This window comes from Bubalus bubalis, chromosome 1 (assembly GCF_019923935.1).
Source record: "Bubalus bubalis isolate 160015118507 breed Murrah chromosome 1, NDDB_SH_1, whole genome shotgun sequence".
Classification (NCBI taxonomy): Eukaryota; Metazoa; Chordata; class Mammalia; order Artiodactyla; family Bovidae; genus Bubalus; species Bubalus bubalis.
This window is the reverse complement of record NC_059157.1, coordinates 31,829,590-31,851,719: the sequence shown is the minus strand read 5'-3', so window position 1 is coordinate 31,851,719 and position 22,130 is coordinate 31,829,590. Positions and strand designations below refer to the sequence as shown.

The 22,130-nt window shown below is 39.0% G+C and overlaps 1 protein-coding gene across 9 annotated transcripts in view; it reads left to right on the top strand.

Annotated features, from left to right (window-relative positions):
- Positions 1-22,130, top strand: part of TENM3 (teneurin transmembrane protein 3) — a 1,064,917-nt gene that overhangs the window by 997,115 nt on the left and 45,672 nt on the right. For 6 of the 9 annotated variants that reach the window (XM_044938509.2, XM_044938511.2, XM_044938515.2 and 3 more), the window contains 6 exons: positions 982-1,249; positions 3,031-3,174; positions 10,086-10,335; positions 11,044-11,064; positions 20,255-20,487; positions 21,698-21,852. In XM_044938509.2, coding sequence (XP_044794444.1) covers positions 982-1,249; positions 3,031-3,174; positions 10,086-10,335; positions 11,044-11,064; positions 20,255-20,487; positions 21,698-21,852 — 1,071 coding nt within the window. The remainder of the gene's footprint in view (positions 1-981; positions 1,250-3,030; positions 3,175-10,085; positions 10,336-11,043; positions 11,065-20,254; positions 20,488-21,697; positions 21,853-22,130) is intronic. The other 3 variants (XM_044938526.2, XM_044938534.2, XM_044938530.2) reach the window with 2 other exon arrangements.

The following is a 22,130-nucleotide window of genomic DNA, read 5'->3' as shown; positions in this document are numbered from 1 at the left end:
AAGTAGAATCTGAATTATTTGGACTTATTTTATATACAACATAACAGATTTTTTTCAAAATATTGAAATCCTGTTTCGGCATAATGTATTTTTGCATATGTCAGGATACATTTATTGGCATTCATTGAGCAAGTCACACTGATGGGTACATTATGGGGTTAGGAATATGATTTTTAAAATTTGTAACAGATAATTTTTATGCAGGTAATTATATTAACTCTTTACACTCATTTCAATTCAAGCAGTGTATATCGAGCGTCTTTTGCAGACATTCAACATACGTTAATTGTTCTCTGGGGGGAAATTTATGCAATTTGAAAATATTAGTTCATGTACCATTATATCAAAAATCAGTGATGAGTCCAAGCTCAATGTTTAACTAATTATGGGAGTGTGCTGTTGTTATATTACCTTCCAACGTGAATATGGAGTTTGCTACAGTTTATCCCAAGTGAATTGGTCTGTTTTGTTACCATTCCTGTCTTTCTGGGCTGTGACCAGTCAGCTGATGAGGCTGTAGACGTAGGTTTAACCCCGAAATGAGCCAGCTGGCGTGGGCCAGATCTTTGGCCTGGGCCATATTTCTGTGCTGAGCGAACCATCTTACAAACGTCTGCTCTAATTCTCCAGGGCAACGGGGGTGAAAGATGGGTTAGTGAGAATCCACGGTGACTATAAACTAACAAGTCAGTGCATGTCAGCCTGATGGAGCAGTCACAAAATTTCCTGTATTAGAAGTAACACCTGAACTGTGATTAATTCAAGATAAATGACAGGAAGCTTTTAGGAGGAGAAAAATTGAGCTGGCAGCGTTATTTTTAATTATTGAATAAGATAACGTCTCAAATGTGTCTCTGTGGACAGTGACTCTTTAGGATCTTATCTTATTGTTAATTGCTTTGCTGCATTCTTTTCAATGTATTTTACCTAATAGTCATACATGATCCCCGTTTGCAACTTCTGCTTTCTTTTTAAACCTAGGTCCTCCACGAAGAAACCACAATTCCGGGAACAGACTTGAAACTTTCCTACCTGAGTTCCAGGGCTGCCGGGTATAAGTCAGTACTTAAGATCACCATGACCCAGTCTGTTATCCCATTTAATTTAATGAAGGTGCATCTGATGGTGGCTGTCGTAGGAAGACTCTTTCAAAAGTGGTTTCCTGCATCACCGAACTTGGCCTATACGTTTATATGGGATAAAACAGATGCATATAATCAAAAGGTCTATGGTCTGTCTGAAGCTGTTGGTAAGTCCCTTGTAAATGTATTATATTTACCAAAATATACTGTCTTGAACTCAGAATTAACATGAAATTCATTACAATCCAAGGAAATCCGTGGATAAGCAGAGAGGATGCCAGTAAGGTTGCCTAGAAAGGTTGGAAATGGTTGGTTTACCACAGGAAAAAGAAGTGTATTCCATATGATGAAAGGGAATGTGAAACTTCAGGTTTTCATATCCTTTTTTTCATGTTTTTCTTCCTCATCATGTCCCTTCCTTTTTTCATTTTCTTCTTTCCTTTGTAATTTTATCTCAATTTTCATTAACCCTTTTTACATTTTCAGTATCTAACAACATGTAGTTTCAAGTCATAATGATATTTTAACATGACATCAGACAACATTTGTGTCCAAAAATTATTTCAACTCTTCTGGCTGGAAGGACCAGTCACTTCAGCAGGATGATTTTCATGAACTGTCAAACCAATTGTTTTGCTGCATGAGGGGACAATGCAATCAGAGTTTGATCTGTTGAGATATGCATACTGTGGCTCCAGGCTCAGGCTCAGAATACCAAAAACTAAAGGAAAACATGTTACCTGAAAATACAGTAGGCATTTTATCTTGAAATTAATATGTAATTTGGACTGGAATTTGTTCAGATCAGATAATTGCCTCTTCTTCCTTCGCTTTGTTCTAAATTCATTTGAATCAGTTCTAATGAGGTGGATGAAACTGGAGCCTATTATACAGAGTGAAGTAAGCCAGAAAGAAAAACACCAATACAGTATACTAACGCATATATATGGAATTTAGAAAGATGGTAACAATAACCCTGTGTACGAGACAGCAAAAGAGACACTGATGTATAGAACAGTCTTATGGACTCTGTGGGAGAGGGAGAGGGTGGGAAGATTTGGGAGAATGGCATTGAAACATGTAAAAATATCATGTATGAAACGAGTTGCCTGTCCAGGTTCGATGCACAAAACTGGATGCTTGGGGCTGGTGCACTGGGAGGACCCAGAGGGATGGTATGGGGAGGGAGGAGGGAGGAGGGTTCAGGATGGGGAACACATGTATACCTGTGGCGGATTCATTTTGGTGTTTGGCAAAACTAATACAATTATGTAAAGTTTAAAAATAAAATTTAAAAAAAAAATAAAAATAAAAAATAAAATAAATAAAAACCCCAGACACTGAAAAAAAATAAATAAATAAAATCCATGCTTCATTGTGAACTCTGAAGTTTTCCTTTTGAGACTTGTTCCTATTAATCGGCTGCTAATTTTATTGTTTATTCCTGATAAGAGCATTTGAATATAATGTTGTAACCTGGCTATCTTTGTTTGCTCTATTAAATCTTACTTAGCATAAATATTTTCCATAGCTTAATACTCTTGGAGACTAAGCATCTCTGATTATTCAGATAGTAAATAGTGCTTTTTGTTGTTATTGTCTGATCACCATTTGGGGCTGATTTATCGATCTAACTAATGACTTCCCCAGTTGCTCAACCTGAGCTTCATTTTGTACTATGGACCCTTTGTGAAAAAGTGGTGTAGGGAAAAATACTAGTTTTCTATTAAGTCAATACAAAAATAATATTTGGAGATCATTTTTTTTTCAAAAACCACCTTTTATATGATCAAATCTTCTCATATAAAAAATAGACTCTGTTCACAAATAAGTGGAAATATGGTCTCCAGAGCACATCTGTGAAAAAAGCAGTTTTATCAAGATAATAAAATAAATTGCATTTCTGCCTGTGGCTGGGAAGATGAACCATGATTTGTTCTGATTCCAGTGTCAGTGGGATATGAATATGAGTCGTGTTTGGACCTGACTCTGTGGGAGAAGAGGACTGCCATTTTGCAAGGCTACGAACTGGATGCTTCCAATATGGGCGGTTGGACGTTAAATAAGCATCATGTGTTGGATGTTCAGAATGGTAAGAGCTTGTCCACAGATAGTTAATATCATTCATTTTCAAACCAGTTAAATTGGAGCAACATTTTATCCCATGCATGCTATAGGATCAGAATTAGCAGGGGGACAAAAAGTATATTTTTAAAGACTTCAGGGAATTCCCTGGTGGCCCAGAGGTCTAGATTCCATGCTTCCACTGCAGGGGACATGGGTTTGATCCTTGGTTGGGAAACAAAGTTCCCACATGCCACATTGTATGACCAAAATAATAAATAGATAAAGACTATAAAAGCTTAAAATGGAAACTATGTAATAAGCTTCACAGTGTTCATAGTCTCATCACCAACATAGTTTTCCTAGAAAGTAGTTGAGTTGATCCAGAGTGCTTTAGGTAGGTTTATGAAAAATGGAGGGAGGGGGATTTTTTAAGTAAATAAAAAACTAAAATTCCAAGTGGCTTTACAAAAATATTTCTGCTGCTGCTGCCGCTAAGTCGCTTCAGTCGTATCCAACTCTGTGTGACCCCTTAGACGGCAGCCCACCAGGCTCCCCCGTCCCTGAGATTCTCCAGGCAAGAACACTGGAGTGGGTTCCCATTTCCTTCTCCAATGCGTGAAAGTGAAGTCGTATTCGACTTTTAGCGACCCCATGGACTGCAGCCCACAAGACTCCTCCATCCATGGGATTTTCCAGGCAAGAGTACTGGAGTGGGATGCCATTGCTCTAATAGATCTTAATCTTTAAAAAAGTAGCCTGTTCTCACTATCTAGAATTTTTTCAGTTCTTCTTAGATTGCATTTGAGGGAAAGAAAAACTTCTCCCACTCAAACTGGGTTACATATACTGTTTTTCGACTTTACAAATATTAGGAAAAAATACTCTGGAAAAAGGAAAGCAAGAATCAAAGAGTATTAATTGTTGTAGATCTGATAGATAAATATGCTTGGAGAAACACATGTCAGATCTCATAAACCAAGAGATATAAATTACTTGCAAAATGTGACCAACTTCATGTCATAAAGAACATTAATTACATTAAACAAATTATGTTGTCTTTGCTGTATTTCTAACATTTGCCCACATCCTGGCTAGCTCCCCTGGTAGCTCAGCTGGTAAAGAATCCACCTGTAACGCAGGAGACCTGGGTTTGACCCCTGGGTTGGGAAGATCCCCTGGAGAAGGGAAAGGCTACCCACTCCAGTATTCTGACCTGAAGAATTCCATAGACAGCATAGTCCATGGGGTTGCAGAGTCAGACACAACTGAGCAACTATCACTTTTACTTTCTTTGGCTACATCTCAGATAATATACATTCCCATAGAGAGAGGAGCCTGGTGGGCTACAGTCCACAGGTTTGCAAAGTCACATACAACTTAGCGACTCAACAACTTTGCTAGAAAGGCAGAACCCTAAGGTAACTTACTCTAAAATAAGAGATACCAAGGGAACATTTCATCCAAAGATGGGCACAATAAAGGACAGAGATGATATGGACCTAACAGAAGCAGAAGACATTAAGAAGAGATGGCGTGAATACACAGAAGAACTTAATGACCATACAAAAAAGATCTTAATGACCTAGATAACCATGATGGTGTGATCACTCACCTAGAGCCATACATCCTGGAATGCGAAGTCAAGTGGACTTTAGGAAGCCTCACTACAAACAATGCTAGTGGAGGTGATGGAATTCCAGTTGAGCTGTTTCAAATCCTAAAAGATGATGCTGTGAAAGTGCTGCCCTCAATATGCCAGCAAATTTGGAAAATTCAGCAGTGGCCACGAGACATGGAAAAGGTCAGTTTTCATTCCAATCCAAAAGAAAGGCAATGCCAAAGAATGTTCAAACTACTGCACAATTGCACTCATCTCATGCAAACAAAGTAACGCTCAAAATTCTCCAAGCCAGGCTTCAACAGAATGTGAACCGAGAACTTCCAGATGTTCAAGCTGGATTTAGAAAAGAGGAACCAGAGATCAAATTGCCAACATCCATTGGATCATAGAAAAAGCAAGAGAGTTCCAGAAAAACATCTATTTCTGCTTCATTGACTATGCCAAAACCTTTGACTGTATAGATCACAACAAATTGTGGAAAATGCTTAGCGATGGGAATATCAGACCACCTGACCTGCCTCCTGAGAAATCTGTATGCAGGTCAAAAAGTAACAGTTAGATCCAGACATGGAACAGTAGACTGGTTCCAAATTAGGAAAGGAGTACGTCAAGGCTGTCTATTGTAACCCTGCTTATTTAACTTAAATGCTCAGTTCAGTTCAGTCACTGAGTCATGTCCGACTGTTTGCGACCCCATGGACTGCAGCACGCCAGGCTTCCCTGTCCATCACCAACTCCTGGAGTTTACTCAGACTCATATCCATTGAGTCGGATGTATGCACAGTACATCATAAGAAATGCTGGGCTGAGTGAAGCACAAGCTGGAATCAAGATTGTCAGGAGAAATACCAGTAACCTCAGATATGCAGATGACACCACTCTTATGGCAGAAAGCGAAGAACTAAAGAGCCTCTTGATGAAAGTGAAAGAGGAGAGTGAAAAAGCTGGCTTAAAATTCAACATTCAAAAACCAAAGATCATGGCATCTGGTCCCATCTTGATGGCAAATAGATGGGGAAACAATGGAAACAATGACAGACTTTATTTTCTTGGGTTCCAAAATCACTGCAGATGGTGAGTGCAACCATGAAATTAAAAGACACTTGCTTCTTGGAAGAAAAGCTAAGACCAACCTAGTCAGCATATTAAAAAGCAGAGACAGCACTTTGCCAACAAAGGTCCGTATAGTCAAAGCTGTGGTTTTTCCAGTAGTCATGTATGGATGTGAGAGTTGAACCATAAAGAAAGCTAAGCATCAAAAAACTGATGCTTTTGAACCGTGGTGTTGGAGAAGACTCTTGAGAGTTCCTTGGACCGCAAGGAGATCAAACCAGTTAATCCTGATGGAAATCAATCCTGAATATTCATTGGAAGACTGATGCTGAAGCTGAAGCTCCAATATTTGGCCATCTGATGCGAAGAACTGACTCATTGGAAAAGACCCTGATGCTGGGAAAGATTGAAGGCAAGAGGAGAAGGGGATGACAGAGAATGAGATGGCTGGATGGCATTATGGACTTGATGGACATGAGTTTGAACAAGCTCCCAGAGTTGGTGATGGACAGGGAAGTCTGGCATATGCTGCAGTCCATGAGGTCGCAAAGAGTAAGATACAACTGAGCAACTGAGCTGAACTGAAATTAAGTCTTACCGTGCTAGTAACTCTCTGCTCTTCTCTTACAAATAGCCAAAGAAGATTTCACGGTTTTATCAAAATTAGCTTTTGTCTTAGCAGAAGTTTTCAGAGGTACAGAATGTTGAGTCAAGCATCCAATACAACTAAATAAATATTTAACTATGATTGATGGCTACTTTTTCTAATTAATGTTGCTTTGATACTGGTTCTTTTTGTTTTTAAAAAAAATGTTCGTTGAAGTTGAAGAGGATACATTTTAAACTTCTAAATCCAGGACTTGAACATTCTCTTCTCCAGAAGAGAATTGAATGAGTTAATCAATAGTAAGAAAAAGATTGTCCCACATGTCCTGTCTGATCATTAGCAGTGTCCAAAGCAGTGGTGGTTTCCACCTCTGATGTTAGCCACACAAGGCTTAACCTCAGTCTTTTAAAATGCAAAGCCTTGTGCCAGCCATGCCAGTGGCCGCTCGTGATTAAATTCTCTACAGTTGTGGCTTCCCTGGTGGCCCAGCAGTTAAGACTGTGCTGCCAATGCAGAGAATGTGGGTTCAGTCCCTGCCGGGGAACTAAGATCCCACATGCCACATGGCATGGCCAAAAAATTGAAATAAATAAAGGATACATTTTGATAGTCTCTCCGATTATATTTCACATGGTTTGACATATTGCTGTATTCCTCCTGTTGTTGTGAAAGTCGCTCAGTCGTGTCTGATTCTTTGCAACTCCATGGACTGTAGCCCACCAGGCTCCTGTCGATGGGATTCTCTACGCAAGACTGCTGGAGTGGGTACCCATTCCCTTCTCCAGGGGACCTTCCCAACCCAGGGATTGAACCCAGGTCTCCTGCATTGCAGGACAGATTCTTCACCACCTGAGCCACCAGGGAAGGTTCCTGAAGTTCTTTGTAAACAAACCCAGAGAAAAACCACGTGTTTTCATTATTATAGGATTTTAGAGTAAAGTTCATAACCAGTTAGCCACAGGATTTCACCGCAAAATTATGAACCAGTAAAAAGACTACAAGCCAAGAGCTTCAGGAAAACCCGTATGTATGATATTCAGTACTCAGTGTAATATTGAGGAAGAATAAGAAACTCATAAATATTCTGTGCATGTATACATTTAATAAAAATACACACACATGTTCTTCCAGAGAATAATAGATGGTTAAATTTTATTAAAATAACAGATCAGATGTAAAAACTGACCCCAAATTCCATCCTCCCCAAAAAGTTTTAAATGATAAAATATATATTATTTTAAAATGCGAGGTAACCTACTTCACAGAGTGAACTGAATGTGATTTCAAATGTTATCCCAGAGCAGTTTGACAAGCTTGGCTTTTCAAAGTGATGTGTGTCTAATCGAATAAACAAAGTGATTTGTAATCGTGACAAGGTGGACGAGCAATGGAAATACAGTAAGGAAGACGAGAAGGCAAAAACATAGACAGTGACAGGTGTTTGTGCAGGCACCCTGGAACATGGAAATAAATATTCTAATGTTCATCTTTCTATTCTGTCATAATAGAGGAGAATCATGAAAGACCGATCGTTCTAAGTAATGTCTGAATGAATCAGATGCAGGCGAGCCATAGGCTGACTTGTAGGATTTTCGGATGAAAATTACAGAACTGGCTGTTCTAGAAAATTATAGTTCCATCACTGTCGAATAACGCAATCACAGAAAGATCTTAGGGATCATTAATGTATTCTTTGAATATTCAAGGCAAAATGCCGTTTGTCTGTTTTTATGATCAAGCCTTATTTAGATGATTTTCCCTAAATTTGAATAAACTTGTTTTTTCAGTCCTGATTTCTTTATGTAAATTCGCCATGATTATTACCTCACCCATGTGGCAGAGCATTAGAAAAGTAACGGCAGAATTCACCTAAAAAGTGCTGAGCTCTAAGAGGAACACCATTATTCTGCTTTCTTCTTCACTTTAAAATTATCCCCAAGTAAAAAAATAAATAAATAAAATAAATAAATAAATAAATAAAAATAAAATAAAATTATCCCCAAGTGGGAAGAAAAAACACTTTCTCAAGCTTCCTGTTGGTACTTTCTTGGGATTGATTCTTTTAACAGTATATCTGTTTAAAAAAAAAAAGTATAAACAGCAGGTGGTTTACAGATAATAACATATCTGTATTATGTATTATAACATATCTATATTCTGTAATAACAGAAGTGTCTTGAACGTGTGGAACAATAACAGCTGACCATCCAGTTACATCATAGCAAAATGCAACCGGTGAACTATGTTTAATAATGGTAAATGAGTAAAATCAGAATCTCCACTCACATCTAGTTTCTCACTTTGAAAATATTTATTTAGGATTTTTTTTTCTCAGCTTTTTGTTGAAGACCAAAATGGAGCAGACTGGCATCTTGCCTTAAAATTATTGGTATTTTCACGTCTAAAAGCAAAATTCACTTTAAATGATAAACTGCCCTTCCCAATTTTGTAATGTCTGAAATTTTGAATAATTACATGTGCATGCATTTTCATATCAAGTTGAAGTATAAGCAAGAAAAATACTCTTTCATGGTATAGTAATATGTTAAAGGTTTGATATATATTTTCTAGCTTTGTTTTCTGTAAAGTGTATTTAATTTTTTTTACAACTCAGTGATAAACTCCTAAAGAAGAAAGTCATATTGTTGGTACATATTTTTATTAGTTGGGTTCATATGGAATGTTTTCAACATCATTTAACAATTAGGCAAACTTGCTGCACCCTAAAGAACATTGCGGGAGACCTGGGTTCAATCCCTGGGTTGGGAAGATCCCCTGGAGAAGAAAAAGGCTACCCACTCCAGTATTCTGGCCTGGAGAATTCCATGGACTGTATAGTCCATGGAGTCACAGAGAGTCGGACAGGACTGAGCAACTCTCACTTTCAAAGAACATTGTGTAGAGATGGTTGTCAAATTTGGCTGCGTGCACATTAAGATCATCTGGAGAGTTTTTTAAAATCTCAATGCCAAGGCTGCACCCCAGATCAATTACATCAGAATCCCTCGGGGTGAGATCCCGGCATGAGTAGTTTATACAACTTCCCTGTCAGTTCCAACGTGTAGCCAAGTTTGAGAATCACTGGTGTCGAGAACTCAGTTTCTAATTTTTCTTGTTAGGCCTTTGTTTCTTTCACCTGACATTCTTTAAACCCATAATGGATAGCATTTTTTGCTCTCTCCTATATATCTTATTCGGAGAAGGCAATGGCACCCCACTCCAGTACTCTTGCCTGGAAAATCCCATGGACGGAGGAGCCTGGTAGGCTGCAGTCCATGGGGTCGCTAAGAGTTGGACACGACTGAGTGACTTCACTTTCACTTCTCACTTTCATGCGTTGGAGAAGGAAATCGCAACCCACTCCAGTGTTCTTGCCTGGAGAATCCCAGGGACGGGGGAGCCTGGTGAGCTACCGTCTATGGGGTCGCACAGAGTTGGACACGACTGAAGCGACTTAGCAGCAGCAGCAGCATATATCTTATTATATAATATTTTACAGTGGGTCATTGAATGGAGCTTTTTCTGATAGAGCTTTAGATAAAAGTTTTCCAAGTCCAAATCGAAAAGGCACCAAACTGTGGCTTCTGTACTGAACCTGGTAACTTTTCAACTTTACTCCTTTTATCGTAAGAAAAATGCATTTTATCTCGTCCAGGTATCCTGTACAAGGGAAACGGGGAGAATCAGTTTATCTCCCAGCAGCCCCCCGTGGTGAGCAGTATCATGGGCAATGGAAGAAGGCGCAGCATCTCATGCCCGAGCTGCAACGGTCAAGCCGATGGTAATAAACTCTTGGCCCCAGTGGCTTTGGCGTGTGGGATCGATGGCAGTCTGTACGTGGGGGATTTCAACTATGTTCGGCGGATATTCCCTTCTGGAAACGTAACAAGTGTTTTAGAACTAAGGTATGTCTCTCCTTATTTGGGGGTTTTGATCATAGTGAAACATGCTTTTATTTTAAAATAATGTTGCATATGGTGTACTAATTTATTTACTTAAACATACCTTTCTAGTGTTTAAAATTCTCCTTAGAAAGCAGTGAAATTCTTGGTTCAAATTTGGAAAAGCCCAACACGTGTATATTGTGCCATAAATGTATGAAAGAGTATAAAATAACTTAGGATATAAAAATCTCACCGATTCCAGTGAATTTTCTATACTCCAATAAGCTAGAACTATGGGTTTTAAATTTCTATAGTTATCTTTAGAAAAACCTTGTGATATAAGTTGTTACACTTTTATTTCACATTAGTTGAAATTAAAGCATAAAATATTCTCCTACAATATTAGGACATAACAGTAAACAAACTAAGCCTATAACTTTCAACTGGAATATCAAATCTTCAAGTTGGGTTAACTCATTAACCATAATGCCAGTAGTTAAAGTAACAAATTGCTGTTTTTGCTTTGTTCATTTAAGCATGTTTATCAAAATCATTCTGTTCTATAAATTGTTTGATAAGCCTTGACCTACAAAATTCATTCCAGTGTTAGTTCTGCTTAAGTTAGCAATTTTCCATAAAATAATTAAAATCTCAGTATTCAGTTCATTATATAGAAACCTTTTCTAACTATGCTTTTTTTCTCCACCTTTTTTATCTGCTTCCACCAAGAAATAAAGATTTTAGACATAGGTAAGCATCTTGCTTAAAGGTTATTGTGTATTTTTGAATGTCCTTTGTATGTGTCAACTTGTCTCTCTGACATTGTTTTCTAAGAACATTTTATCACGAGAGAGGAAATTCAGCAGCAGAGAACATCTAAGGAATGAAAACTGCACAAATGAACTATTATGATACAGCATATTGCAAAGCCTATATTGTGCAATATAATTTGAAAATATTTTTGAGTTGGCTAACAGATTAAATTTTGTCACAGAAAACCATCATAATGAGCATCTCTGTGTAACAAAAAATAAACCTGTAAATTTCAGGTACTGACTGTAAGCCATATTGAACAGAACAACATTTGAAGCACACTTGGGAGAGTTTGAGGAGCGTTCAGTTTGACCAATAGCCAGGGCAGATCTGCTCTATGGGGCCCAAAGCTTATTCAATTAGGGGGCCTAGGTTAAAGAAAAAGAATCTAAAGATAGTTTACTTTGGTGAATTTTTTAAAACATAAGGTCCCGTGAACACGCTGCCAGGGGCCCTTGGACTTGGAAGGAACTCGTACAAGTGGAGGAGCCCTAAAGGTCAAGCTTTACTGACTTCCTGGTAAATTCATTGCTGCTGTAGTTTAAACTGTGTATTTCAGTTCAGTTACTCAGTCGTGTCTGACTCTTTGCAACCCCATGAATCGCAGCACGCCAGGCCTTCCTGTCCATCACCAACTCCCAGAGTTCACTCAGACTCACATCCATCGAGTCAGTGATGCCATCCAGCCATCTCATCCTCTGTCATCCCCTTCTCCTCCTGCCCCCAATCCCTCCCAGCATCAGGGTCTTTTCCAATGAGTCAACTCTTCGCATGAGGTGGCCAAAGTATTGGAGTTTCAGCTTCAGCATCAGTCCTTCCAATGAACACCCAGGACTGATCTCCTTTAGGATGGACGGGTTGGATCTCCTTGCAGTCCAAGGGACTCTCAAGAGTCTTCTCCAACACCACAGTTCAAAAGCATCAATTCTTTGGTGCTCAGCTTTCTTCACAGTCCAACTCTCACATCCATACATGACCACTGGAAAAGTCTAGCCTTGACTAGACTGACCTTTGTTGGCAAAGTAATGTCTCTACTTTTGAATATGCTATCTAGGTTGCTCATAACTTTCCTTCCAAGGAGTAAGCGTCTTTTAATTTCATGGCTGCAATCACCATCTGCAGTGATTTTGGAGCCCCCAAACTAAAGTCTGACACTGTTTCCAATGTTTCCCCATCTATTTCCCATGAAGTGATGGGACCAGATGCCATGATCTTCGTTTTCTAAAAGTTGAGCTTTAAGCCAACTTTTTCTCTCTTCTGTTTCACTTTCATCAAGAGGCTTTTGAGTTCCTCTTCACTTTCTGCCATAAGGGTGGTGTCAACTGCATTTCTGAGGTTATTGATATTTCTCCTGGCAATCTTGATTCCAGCTTGTGCTTCTTCCAGCCCAGTGTTTCTCATGATGTACTCTGCATATAAGTATAATAAGCGGGGTGACAATATACAGCCTTGACGTACTCCTTTTCCTATTTGGAACCAGTCTATTGTCCATGTCCAGTTCTAACTGTTGCTTCCTGACCTGCATATAGGTTTCTCAAGAGGCAGGTCAGGTGGTCTGGTATTCCCATCTCTTGAAGAATTTTGCACAGTTTATTGTGATCCACACAGTCAAAGGCTTTGGTATAGTCAATAAAGCCGAAATAGATGTTTTCCTGAAACTCTCTTGCTTTTTTGACGATCCAGCGGATGTTGGTAATTTGATCTCTGGTTCCTCTGCCTTTTCTAAAACCAGCTTGAACATCTGGAAGTTCACGGTTCACATATTGCTGAAGCCTGGCTTTCAGAATTTTGAACATTACTTTACTAGCATGTGAGATGAGTGCAATTGTATGGTAGTTTGAGCATTCTTTGGCATTGCCTTTCTTTGGGATTAGAATGAAAACTGACCTTTTTGAGTCCTGTGGCCACTGCTGAGTTTTCCAAATTTGCTGGCTTTAAACCCCATTTAAACTGTATATTTTCCTAAGTTGAGAGAATTAATAGATTTGAGTTTTAAGAAGAAGTGTTTCCACTGACATTATTATGGAGGAAAAGACTTTCTTCAGGGCTCAGAATGAATATCGTTGAAGCAAATATATAGGCTCCAAAGTTTTCCAGATTCTATTTGCTCTGTACACTTAGCTGAGAAGGTACAGGACAAGCTTGTATAATGTATGGGCACTTTTAACTGAGAAGGTTTCCTCAGGACAGCAAAAAAAAAAAGGGGGGGGGGACGGAATATGTTTGAAAGGAAAGCTAGCAAAAAGAAAAAAAGGCAAGGTATATTGGACATGCTCAATCTAGTTTGGCCATTAAAATAACTAATACAATGATATTGGATAGAAAAGTTAGTGATAGTTAACATGAAGTCCTTGAGATGAATAAATGCATGTGTCTCAATTAAACCTTTGTGCAGAGATTGACAGCTAGGAAATAAAAAGCACATGTCAGCTGAAAGATGTGTAGCTGCCACATACCCATACGACCTGTATCCACAGCCCCAAGACCTTCACCTAAAGCTCCCCTGTTGATCTTACGCTATCAGCTAATAGCCCAGCCACGTGCAGAAACTAGCACAGAATTTCTCCAGACTTCTGAGCATGAAAAGCTCTGCTGTTAGAAACCACAGCTGAATATCAAAATTGTTCTGGCCTGGTCTTTTTAGTAACTGTGGAGAAGAGAAGACAAGCTGGTGTGTACACCAACTAAATGCAGAAACGCTAGAGACGATACAGAAAAAATGATCAAAACAGCCACCTTTTTAACAGGCTGGGCTGTTCCAGGCCAGGCACAGTGCCAGATGCACAGTGTTGCACACCCACACAGCAGCCCTTCAAGGTTACACAGGAACTAAGAGAGGCTCAAGGAGGTTATGCCTCTTCCCCCAAGATACATAACTAACAAATAGGGAACAGAGATTTGAACCAGTCTGAAAAGCGTGTTATTTACACTATACCACATCAGTTCAGTTCAGTTCAGCTGCTCAGTCATGTCCTACTCTTTGCAACCCCATGGACTGCAGCACGCCAGGCCTCCCTGTCCATCACCAACTCCGGGAGTTTACTCAAACTCATGTCCATTGAATCAGTGATGCCATCCAACCATCTCATCCTCTGTCGTCCCCTTCTCCTCCCACCTTCAATCTTTCCCAGCAACAGGGTCTTTTCCAATGAGTCAGTTCAACACATCAGGTGGCCAGAGTATTGGAGTGTCAGCTTCAACATCAGTCCTTCCAATGAACACCCAGGACTGATCTCCTTTAGGATGGACTGGTTGGATCTCCTTGCAGTCCAAGAGACTCTCAAGAGTCTTCTCCAACACCACAGTTCAAAAGCATCAATTCTTCGGCGCTCAGCTTTCTTGAGAATCCAACTCTCACATCCATACGTGACTACTGGAAAAACCATAGCCTTGACTATACGGACCTTTGTTGACAAAGTAATGTCTCTGCTTTTTACTATGCTGTCTAGGTTGGTCATAACTGTCCTTCCAAGGAGTAAGCGTCTTTTAATTTATTTATACTATACCATATAGTCAGTTTTCATCTGTCCAAGCGGCCAGGTTTCTATAGGCTAATTCCCTGGATTTATAAAAAGCTAGATTTATTTCACAATCATTTGATAAATTACGTAGAGCTGTCATCTCTCTAGAAAAAAGTCTGTGAGATTAGAGCTACATTATTAACAATACTTTGTACAATGAACTCATTCTGTATTAGCACATGATATTTGGCAGTGATGCTCATTGTAATCCCTCTCTCATGATCCTTCTCTGTACATTATCCCTGCTAAACATGGACTCTTGCATTTGCTTTATGTGCCATCCATGTAAAATACAATGGTTTAGGTTTTAAACTGATATCCATCTTTATTAAATCTGTGTTGACTGATCACTTACCATGTGCTGGGTTCTTGGACAGATTGTAGTATTGAGACAAAGTCCATGCTCTCAGAACTCACAATCCGGTAGGGAGAACAAGATGTACATGTAATAGACTAAATAACATCATCAATATCACTCTTGAACACCTAATCACATGGCTTGTATTTCGAGAGTAAATGTGTGGAAGCTTCTCTGGTGGCTCACATGGTAAAGAATCTGCCTGCAATGTGGGAGACCCAGGTTTGATCCCTGGGTCAGGAAGATGCCCTGGAGAAGGGAATGGCAAGCCAATCCAGTGTTCTGGCCTAGAGAATCCCATGGACAGAGGAGCCTGGCAGTCCATAGTGTCTCAATGAGTCAGATACAACTGAGCGACTAACACTTTTTCACTTTCTGTGAAGGGAGAGATTACGGGGAAATGGGAGTGTGTTTAAGGAAAGTTTCCTGGAATGTTGATTTGACACAGGTCTAAAATGAAATCTGCTGACACAGAACAACCAGGAGAAAGGAGAGCAGTCATGAAGAAAGAATATAGAACAAGTCAAGTTACTTGCTCAGAAGAGATGAGTGGGACATGTTCTAAGAGAAACCCAATCCAGTTCAAAATTATGATAACATCAAAATGACCGTGTTGGTAGTAATGAGAGATCAGTAGGAAGGCAGGTTAAGGTCAGAGAGCTCAGGGCCTTGATGGCTCTAAGGAATTACTCTCCGGTCCTGCAGAGTAGCAGACAGTGGGGAACCGTGGTCTGATGTTGAACGAGATAGCAGCATCTCAGAGTGGCCTTTTAGGAAGATGAATCTGGTGTCAGTGTCCACAATGACATGAAGATCAGTTAGGAAGCTGTTATGTGAAACCATGAGATGCTAGGTACCTGAAATAGTCTTAGGAGTCATGAAGGAATCAGCTGATGAGGTAAAGGAAGGCAGAGAATGGACACAGTGTGTGAGTGATGAGAAAGAGAAAGATGTAGGAAAAATAAAAAAATAAGGCTTTTAAGTCCACATCATCAAACAGATGATAATAATCATTGACAAAAATTAGGGATTCATTTGCTTAGTAACTAATTTATCAAAATTGATTTAACAAAACCAAGGTATTTCAGCTCATTAGAGCTTCTTCATTTAGCTTAAAAAATGAAAATTCTTTACAGATGCTTCTTCCTATTTACCCTCCAGTATCATGTTCTTGTATCAGATGATAGAATCCTACCTGGGCTTCCCTGGTGACCCAGCAGTAAAGAATCCACCTGTCCATGCAGGAGACGTGAGTTCAATCCCTGGGTCAGGAAGACCCCCTAGAGAAGGAAATGGCAGCTCATTCCAGTATTCTTGCCTGGAGAATCCCACAGACAGAGGAGCCTGGCAGGCTGCAGTCCCTGGAGTCGCAGAGAGTCAGACATGACTAAGCGACTGAACAACAACAAAAGGATCCTACCCGGCTTTCTCCTTAGTCCCACTTTCCTGGCTAGCACAAAAGTCATGAAAGACTTAGGAAAGGTGGTAGAAAGAAAAAGAAAAATATGTCTAAATATATAAAAATGACCAGGGAAGTTAGTTGTTAATGATGAAGTAAAGAAGAAAAATGAATGTTTCTTCTCCTCTTCCTATGCTTCATAGCATATCAACAGTCTCATTAATTGGACTGATGGGGGAAATAATAAATATATTGAATAATAAAATAAATATAAAAGCATTCCTAATATTTTAAAATTCAGAGTATTCTGTCATACCAAATGTTTTAAGTATTTGTCAGGGTATTGTATCAAATCAAATTGTCTAGCTATACTTTAATTAATTGATATAAATACTACCCAACATATTAAATTTTTACATAAATGAGAGCTTCCAAAATGCTTAGAAAGTAAGTTTTTTTTATATATGTTCAACATTTCCCCCTATGATGTTCCTAGTATGTTTGCTAACAAACCCCTTTTGTAGGTAGTAAATGTTAGCTCATTGCTGATCCAGTTCTTTAAAATTCCGAAACAAAGGAAACTAAATTCATTAACTAATACCAGCCAAGGGGCATTTAAGCATGTAATTCTAAAAATCAACTTTGTGAATTTCATATTACCAATTAAAAGATCAAAGAAATGTCAGTCACAGGTCTGTGAAATTGAACAGATTAAAGTTTAGATAGAAGACTCTAAAAATTTGATTCAGCACTTGTCATTGACTTCATAGTTAAAAATTAAGCAAGCACAAAAATATCACATCCCAAACCCAAAGCCTTGCTTGCAATAATATAAACAGTCTTTTGTTAGCCAGAAAATCATAGTTTTATGCATTAATATAATTTATACACCTTCAGAAAAACTCTGTATTCCAAGGGCTGTGGTACAGTTTCCAACTGAAAAGTTTTATAAGTGTTAATAATATCTATTCTATAGCTTGGGCTTCCCTGGTGGCTCAAATGGTAAAGAATCTGCCTGCAATGCAGGAGACCCAGGTTCGATCCTTGGGTCAGGAAGATCTCCTGGAGAAGGGAATGGCTATCCACACTAGTATTGTTGGCTGGAGAATCCCATGGACAGAGGAACCTGGCAGGCCCATGGAGGTTGCAAAAGAGTTGGACACGACTGAGAGACTAACATTCTACATGCAGCTTGTCCTTTGCAAATATTTCTCTAGTCTAAGAAGGCTGAATTATGATAAAATAAATGAGGAAACCTAGTCTGCATTTACCACTGGATCTGTCTAGATCTATAATCTAATTGAGTAAGACTTAGAGAAGACAGCTTGGATCTAGACAATTCAGGGTGAGTTAAGAGTTCAGGCACAGGATAGTATAGCATAGGTTCTTAACTTGATCTCAGCTTCTTTGGTTTTGATGCTATTGGTCGAAGTCTCAATGTTATCATAAACCTTTCTGAACTAAAAATCAGTTGGTCACCCAAGAAGGCTATTGTACATAATTCTGCTGAACAGAGATTCCCCCAAACTGTGCACTTGGTAAATTTCCTGCACCCTAGTTACCAGCATCTGACAGTTGGCAGTCATCATAGCCTCACATTTTCACAGGAGATACATCACTGATATAAAAGCCCATCACCCATTTGTACCACCACCCCAGCCTCTCCAGTGCTTTGGCTTTGCAGGAACTTGGAAGGGCAAGAACCAACACCCCCTTCAGAAAACTCTTTGCTTAAATCAGGTGTCCTTGAATCCAAAACACATCACACAGGCTACTCAGAGCTTCTTGCCACCAGTCTATCAACTGAAAATTTCCACACTCACTTTTTTGTTCTTTGAGGGTTTCAGTACAGATCCCTTTTTTTTTTTTCATTTAAGGGAAACTGGGTCCCAAGAAGCAGCTCTAATTTGCCATGGCAGGCTGCACTGTAGGGAAAGGAGCTCGCTCTCATTTCCTGCTGTTCTGCGGGGAATATTTCCAGAGGCGAATGCTCCTCTCTAGGGCTGCATACGCCTCCACATTTGTTCTTCTGGACAATAGACTTCCGTGCAAAATTAGAGCCTTCACTTGATGGACGTTTTTAAAGCCATTGGCAGATAGTGCTTGATTTAGAAATTTCTGTGTCTTCAAGGAAGGAGATGCTTCAGGACAGAAAATATAAAGCATCACTTTGGACCTTGTCTTTTTACCATTCCACTGAAATAAAAGTGATGCCAACAGATGCAAAGCTTATGACCTGAATGTCTATTATTTTTGGGCCAAGAAAACTCATGCCCTATAGCTAAAGAGTATACCGCTGCTATTCAAGCAGGCATCTCAGAAATCTGTTGTTTTCTCCTCAAAATGAGTGGCATCATGAAAAAGTATGCATTCTTCATTTACCTTTAGCATCATTCAATTAGAAACAATTCAGACTGGATATTTTAAGAAGGATCTGCATTGTTTTGGTAGTTTTGACATTACAGAATAATAGCAGGACTAAAGAAGCAAATTGAACCTATTCAAGTTTAGAGAATTCTTTTTTCCTGATTTACATGTTCACAAGGCAAGTTATAGTTTAGTTAACAATAATTATTACACTTCTACACGGGCTTGAGTCACAAGGCCAAAGACAGTGCAGTGTAAGAGGAGACAGGACCCAAGTCAGTATTAAGAATAGCTAATGCTTATTGAGTACGTACTGTGTGATCAGCGCTGTTGTCAGGATTTTACTTGCACAAGTTCATGTAACCCTCTCAACAGCCTATGAAATCTGCATTATTATCACGTCTACAGATAAGGAAGCTGAGGCAAAGTTAGCTGGCTTGCTCAAGGTCACACAGTTTAGTGATGAAGCTGATGTTCAAACACGGGCAACGTGGTCCAGAGGTTATGCTCATATATATATACAGCTGGCAGGAAGATAAAATGTGTGTGTACATGTTTACAACCAACTGTATCATAATTAGTGTATAATCAGGGAGATAGGAAAGACTAGAGAATCTTTCCCATGTCATGCCTTCCAAAATAGACCCAGCTTGATTGAGTTACGACTGTGTCACAGCTGTGTATATATATCTGGAAGAGCGACTCTGCCAATACCAGACTGATTATTGGAGGGAATAAAAAAACCTCTGCAAAATTTTTCTGAATATTATAATGATATGTAACTTTTCACCTCAGTACAAAGTAATAAACTACCACATTAAGGAACACAGTATGTCTTAGTGCATTTAAGATTTCAGGCATCAGGACTTCTCTGGAGGTGGTTAAGACTCTGAGCTCCCAAAGCAGTGGGCAATGGTTTGATCCCTGGTTGAGGAACTAGGATCCCACATGCCGCAAAAAAGAAAAAAAAAAAAAAAAATTTTTTTTTTTCCATTTTTGGAGCCAGGTGTTTTTGGTTTGATTGCAAGAGAAAACCAGAGATTTCCCTACAATGAGATGCAAGAAGAATCACTAGAATGTTACACTTCACTGGAGAGTTTGTTAGAGACCCCTTCCCCTGGAATAATCCTTAAGCCTATCACTCAAGGGGTGTGTATTAATGGCTTTGCATTGAACCAAAAATATTTCAGGAGCTTGCTTCTTCGTTTAGGTTGGAAGCATATTGCCTTCTAAAGGTAATTACTTTTAAGATGGCTGTTTAATAAATTGTTACATCCTCAACAACAGACAAGGAAAAGAGTCATGTCAGAGATTGGCACCAGTTCTTTTAAATCATTGTTTGCAGTGCTGTTCATTTTCTAGTCATTGATGAGGAGTCTCAGTTTGTAATTAGTTTCTCATCATCTGTTTTATTTTGCTTTTAATTTCTGTGTTTTAGGAGTAACTTTTTTTGTGATGTTTCTGTATGATCTTTTCTTACAGCAGCAACCCAGCTCACAGGTACTACCTTGCAACTGATCCAGTCACGGGAGATTTGTATGTTTCTGACACTAACACCCGCAGGATTTATCGCCCAAAGTCACTTACGGGTGCAAAAGACTTGACTAAGAATGCTGAAGTGGTGGCAGGAACAGGGGAGCAGTGCCTTCCTTTCGATGAAGCCAGATGTGGGGATGGCGGAAAGGCTGTGGAAGCAACACTCATGAGTCCCAAAGGTACCGACCGGCATTTACCAATTGGAGGATTTCTTTTCATTAAAAAATTAAAAGGTGGAAAATCCAGTTAGTGCCTGATTGTGTTTAATGCTGAGTTAACATTTTCTTCTCAACTGGGTTCTGGAAAGCCGTTTCACATCTAGTGTTTTGAAAAGCCATTTAGTGTGAAACGGCTAAAATCCTAACGTTGATTTTACAGTAAAATCAACTGTAGGTTGATTTTACGTGCTTGGCATTTTTTATTATCATACCATTTTTTTTTCAACTTTTCAAGGAATCAAGCAAATACTCAGTATCATTCAGGTCACATCCTTTTCAGCTTCAGGGACGTGCCCACATTCTTTCATTGTCCTGGAATTTCTTTGTCATGAATGAGTCCCAGGCCTCCCTAAGAACCATCACTAAGTGACCCTATTAGCCCTCACCCAGTTTGGAGCTACTAAACTTTTGTTTCTATGCCATGGGAAAAAAATGCTTGCTGTAATGAATTTCTGGAGGTAACAGGGGCTAAAAATCCTATGTGACGGAGGCCTCTAGCTTTTAAACCAGTCGGAACTGACTCCTTCTTCATGTATTATGCTGTTCATTACAGTGTTTTTCGATTTGAGCCTTTTTTTTTTTTTCATTATAGCAAGAGACTGTTATGTGAACACGGACTGGAAAAAAGTATTTGTTGTGCTGAATTATTCATCCTAGCAGATTTCATTGTAACAAGGTCAACAAAACACTAACCTTGGCTTAGATCTATTTTTGTTAGAATAGAGTTACTCTAAGTTCAGCATAACAGAATTTGACCTGTTTCTATAATTTATAGACAGCAACACTATGCGGTGTTTATATTTTAAACACACATGTATACCTGTGGCGGATTCATTTTGATATTTGGCAAAACTAATACAGTTATGTAAAGTCTAAAAATAAAATAAAATTAAAAAAAAAAATAAATAAATAAACACACGTACTACCCATATGATCCACATGCTAAGTACAGATTCTTACAAATGTGGGTTCTTTATTACATTTTACATTGATTTGTAATGTTAAAAAAAATGCCTGTGTTGGATTTTTTTCTAATGTGTTGGCAATCTGCAATCTTACCTTCTGTCTACTGCCCATGTTATTGATGTTAAATGTTGAGTTTAACGATGGCTGTGAGCATTTAATTAAATCATTTTTGAAAGATTACTAACAGGGACTCTCTTGGATACAGGAATGGCAATTGATAAAAATGGATTAATCTACTTTGTTGATGGAACAATGATCCGAAAAGTTGATCAGAATGGAATCATATCAACTGTCCTGGGCTCTAATGATCTGACCTCAGCCAGACCTTTAACCTGTGACAGTAGCATGCACATCAGCCAGGTAGCGAAAACACTGCCCCCAAGTGTCTGTTTTTCTTCTGCGTGACTTATTTACAGTGTCCGTAAACTCACCATCTTAAACCACGTGTGTCATGGCAGCCGTCCTTGTGATAAAGTTCCTCCATTGACATGTGTCTCCAGAGCTAATACAGAGTTATTTTCTTCTCCAGTTCTGCATTTGAAGAATTCAATGAAATACAGGACAATTATCACTAAGAAATGCTAATCATTTGTAATAAAATACCATTAAAGCAGCAGCCTGCAGATATTCCAAGAAGA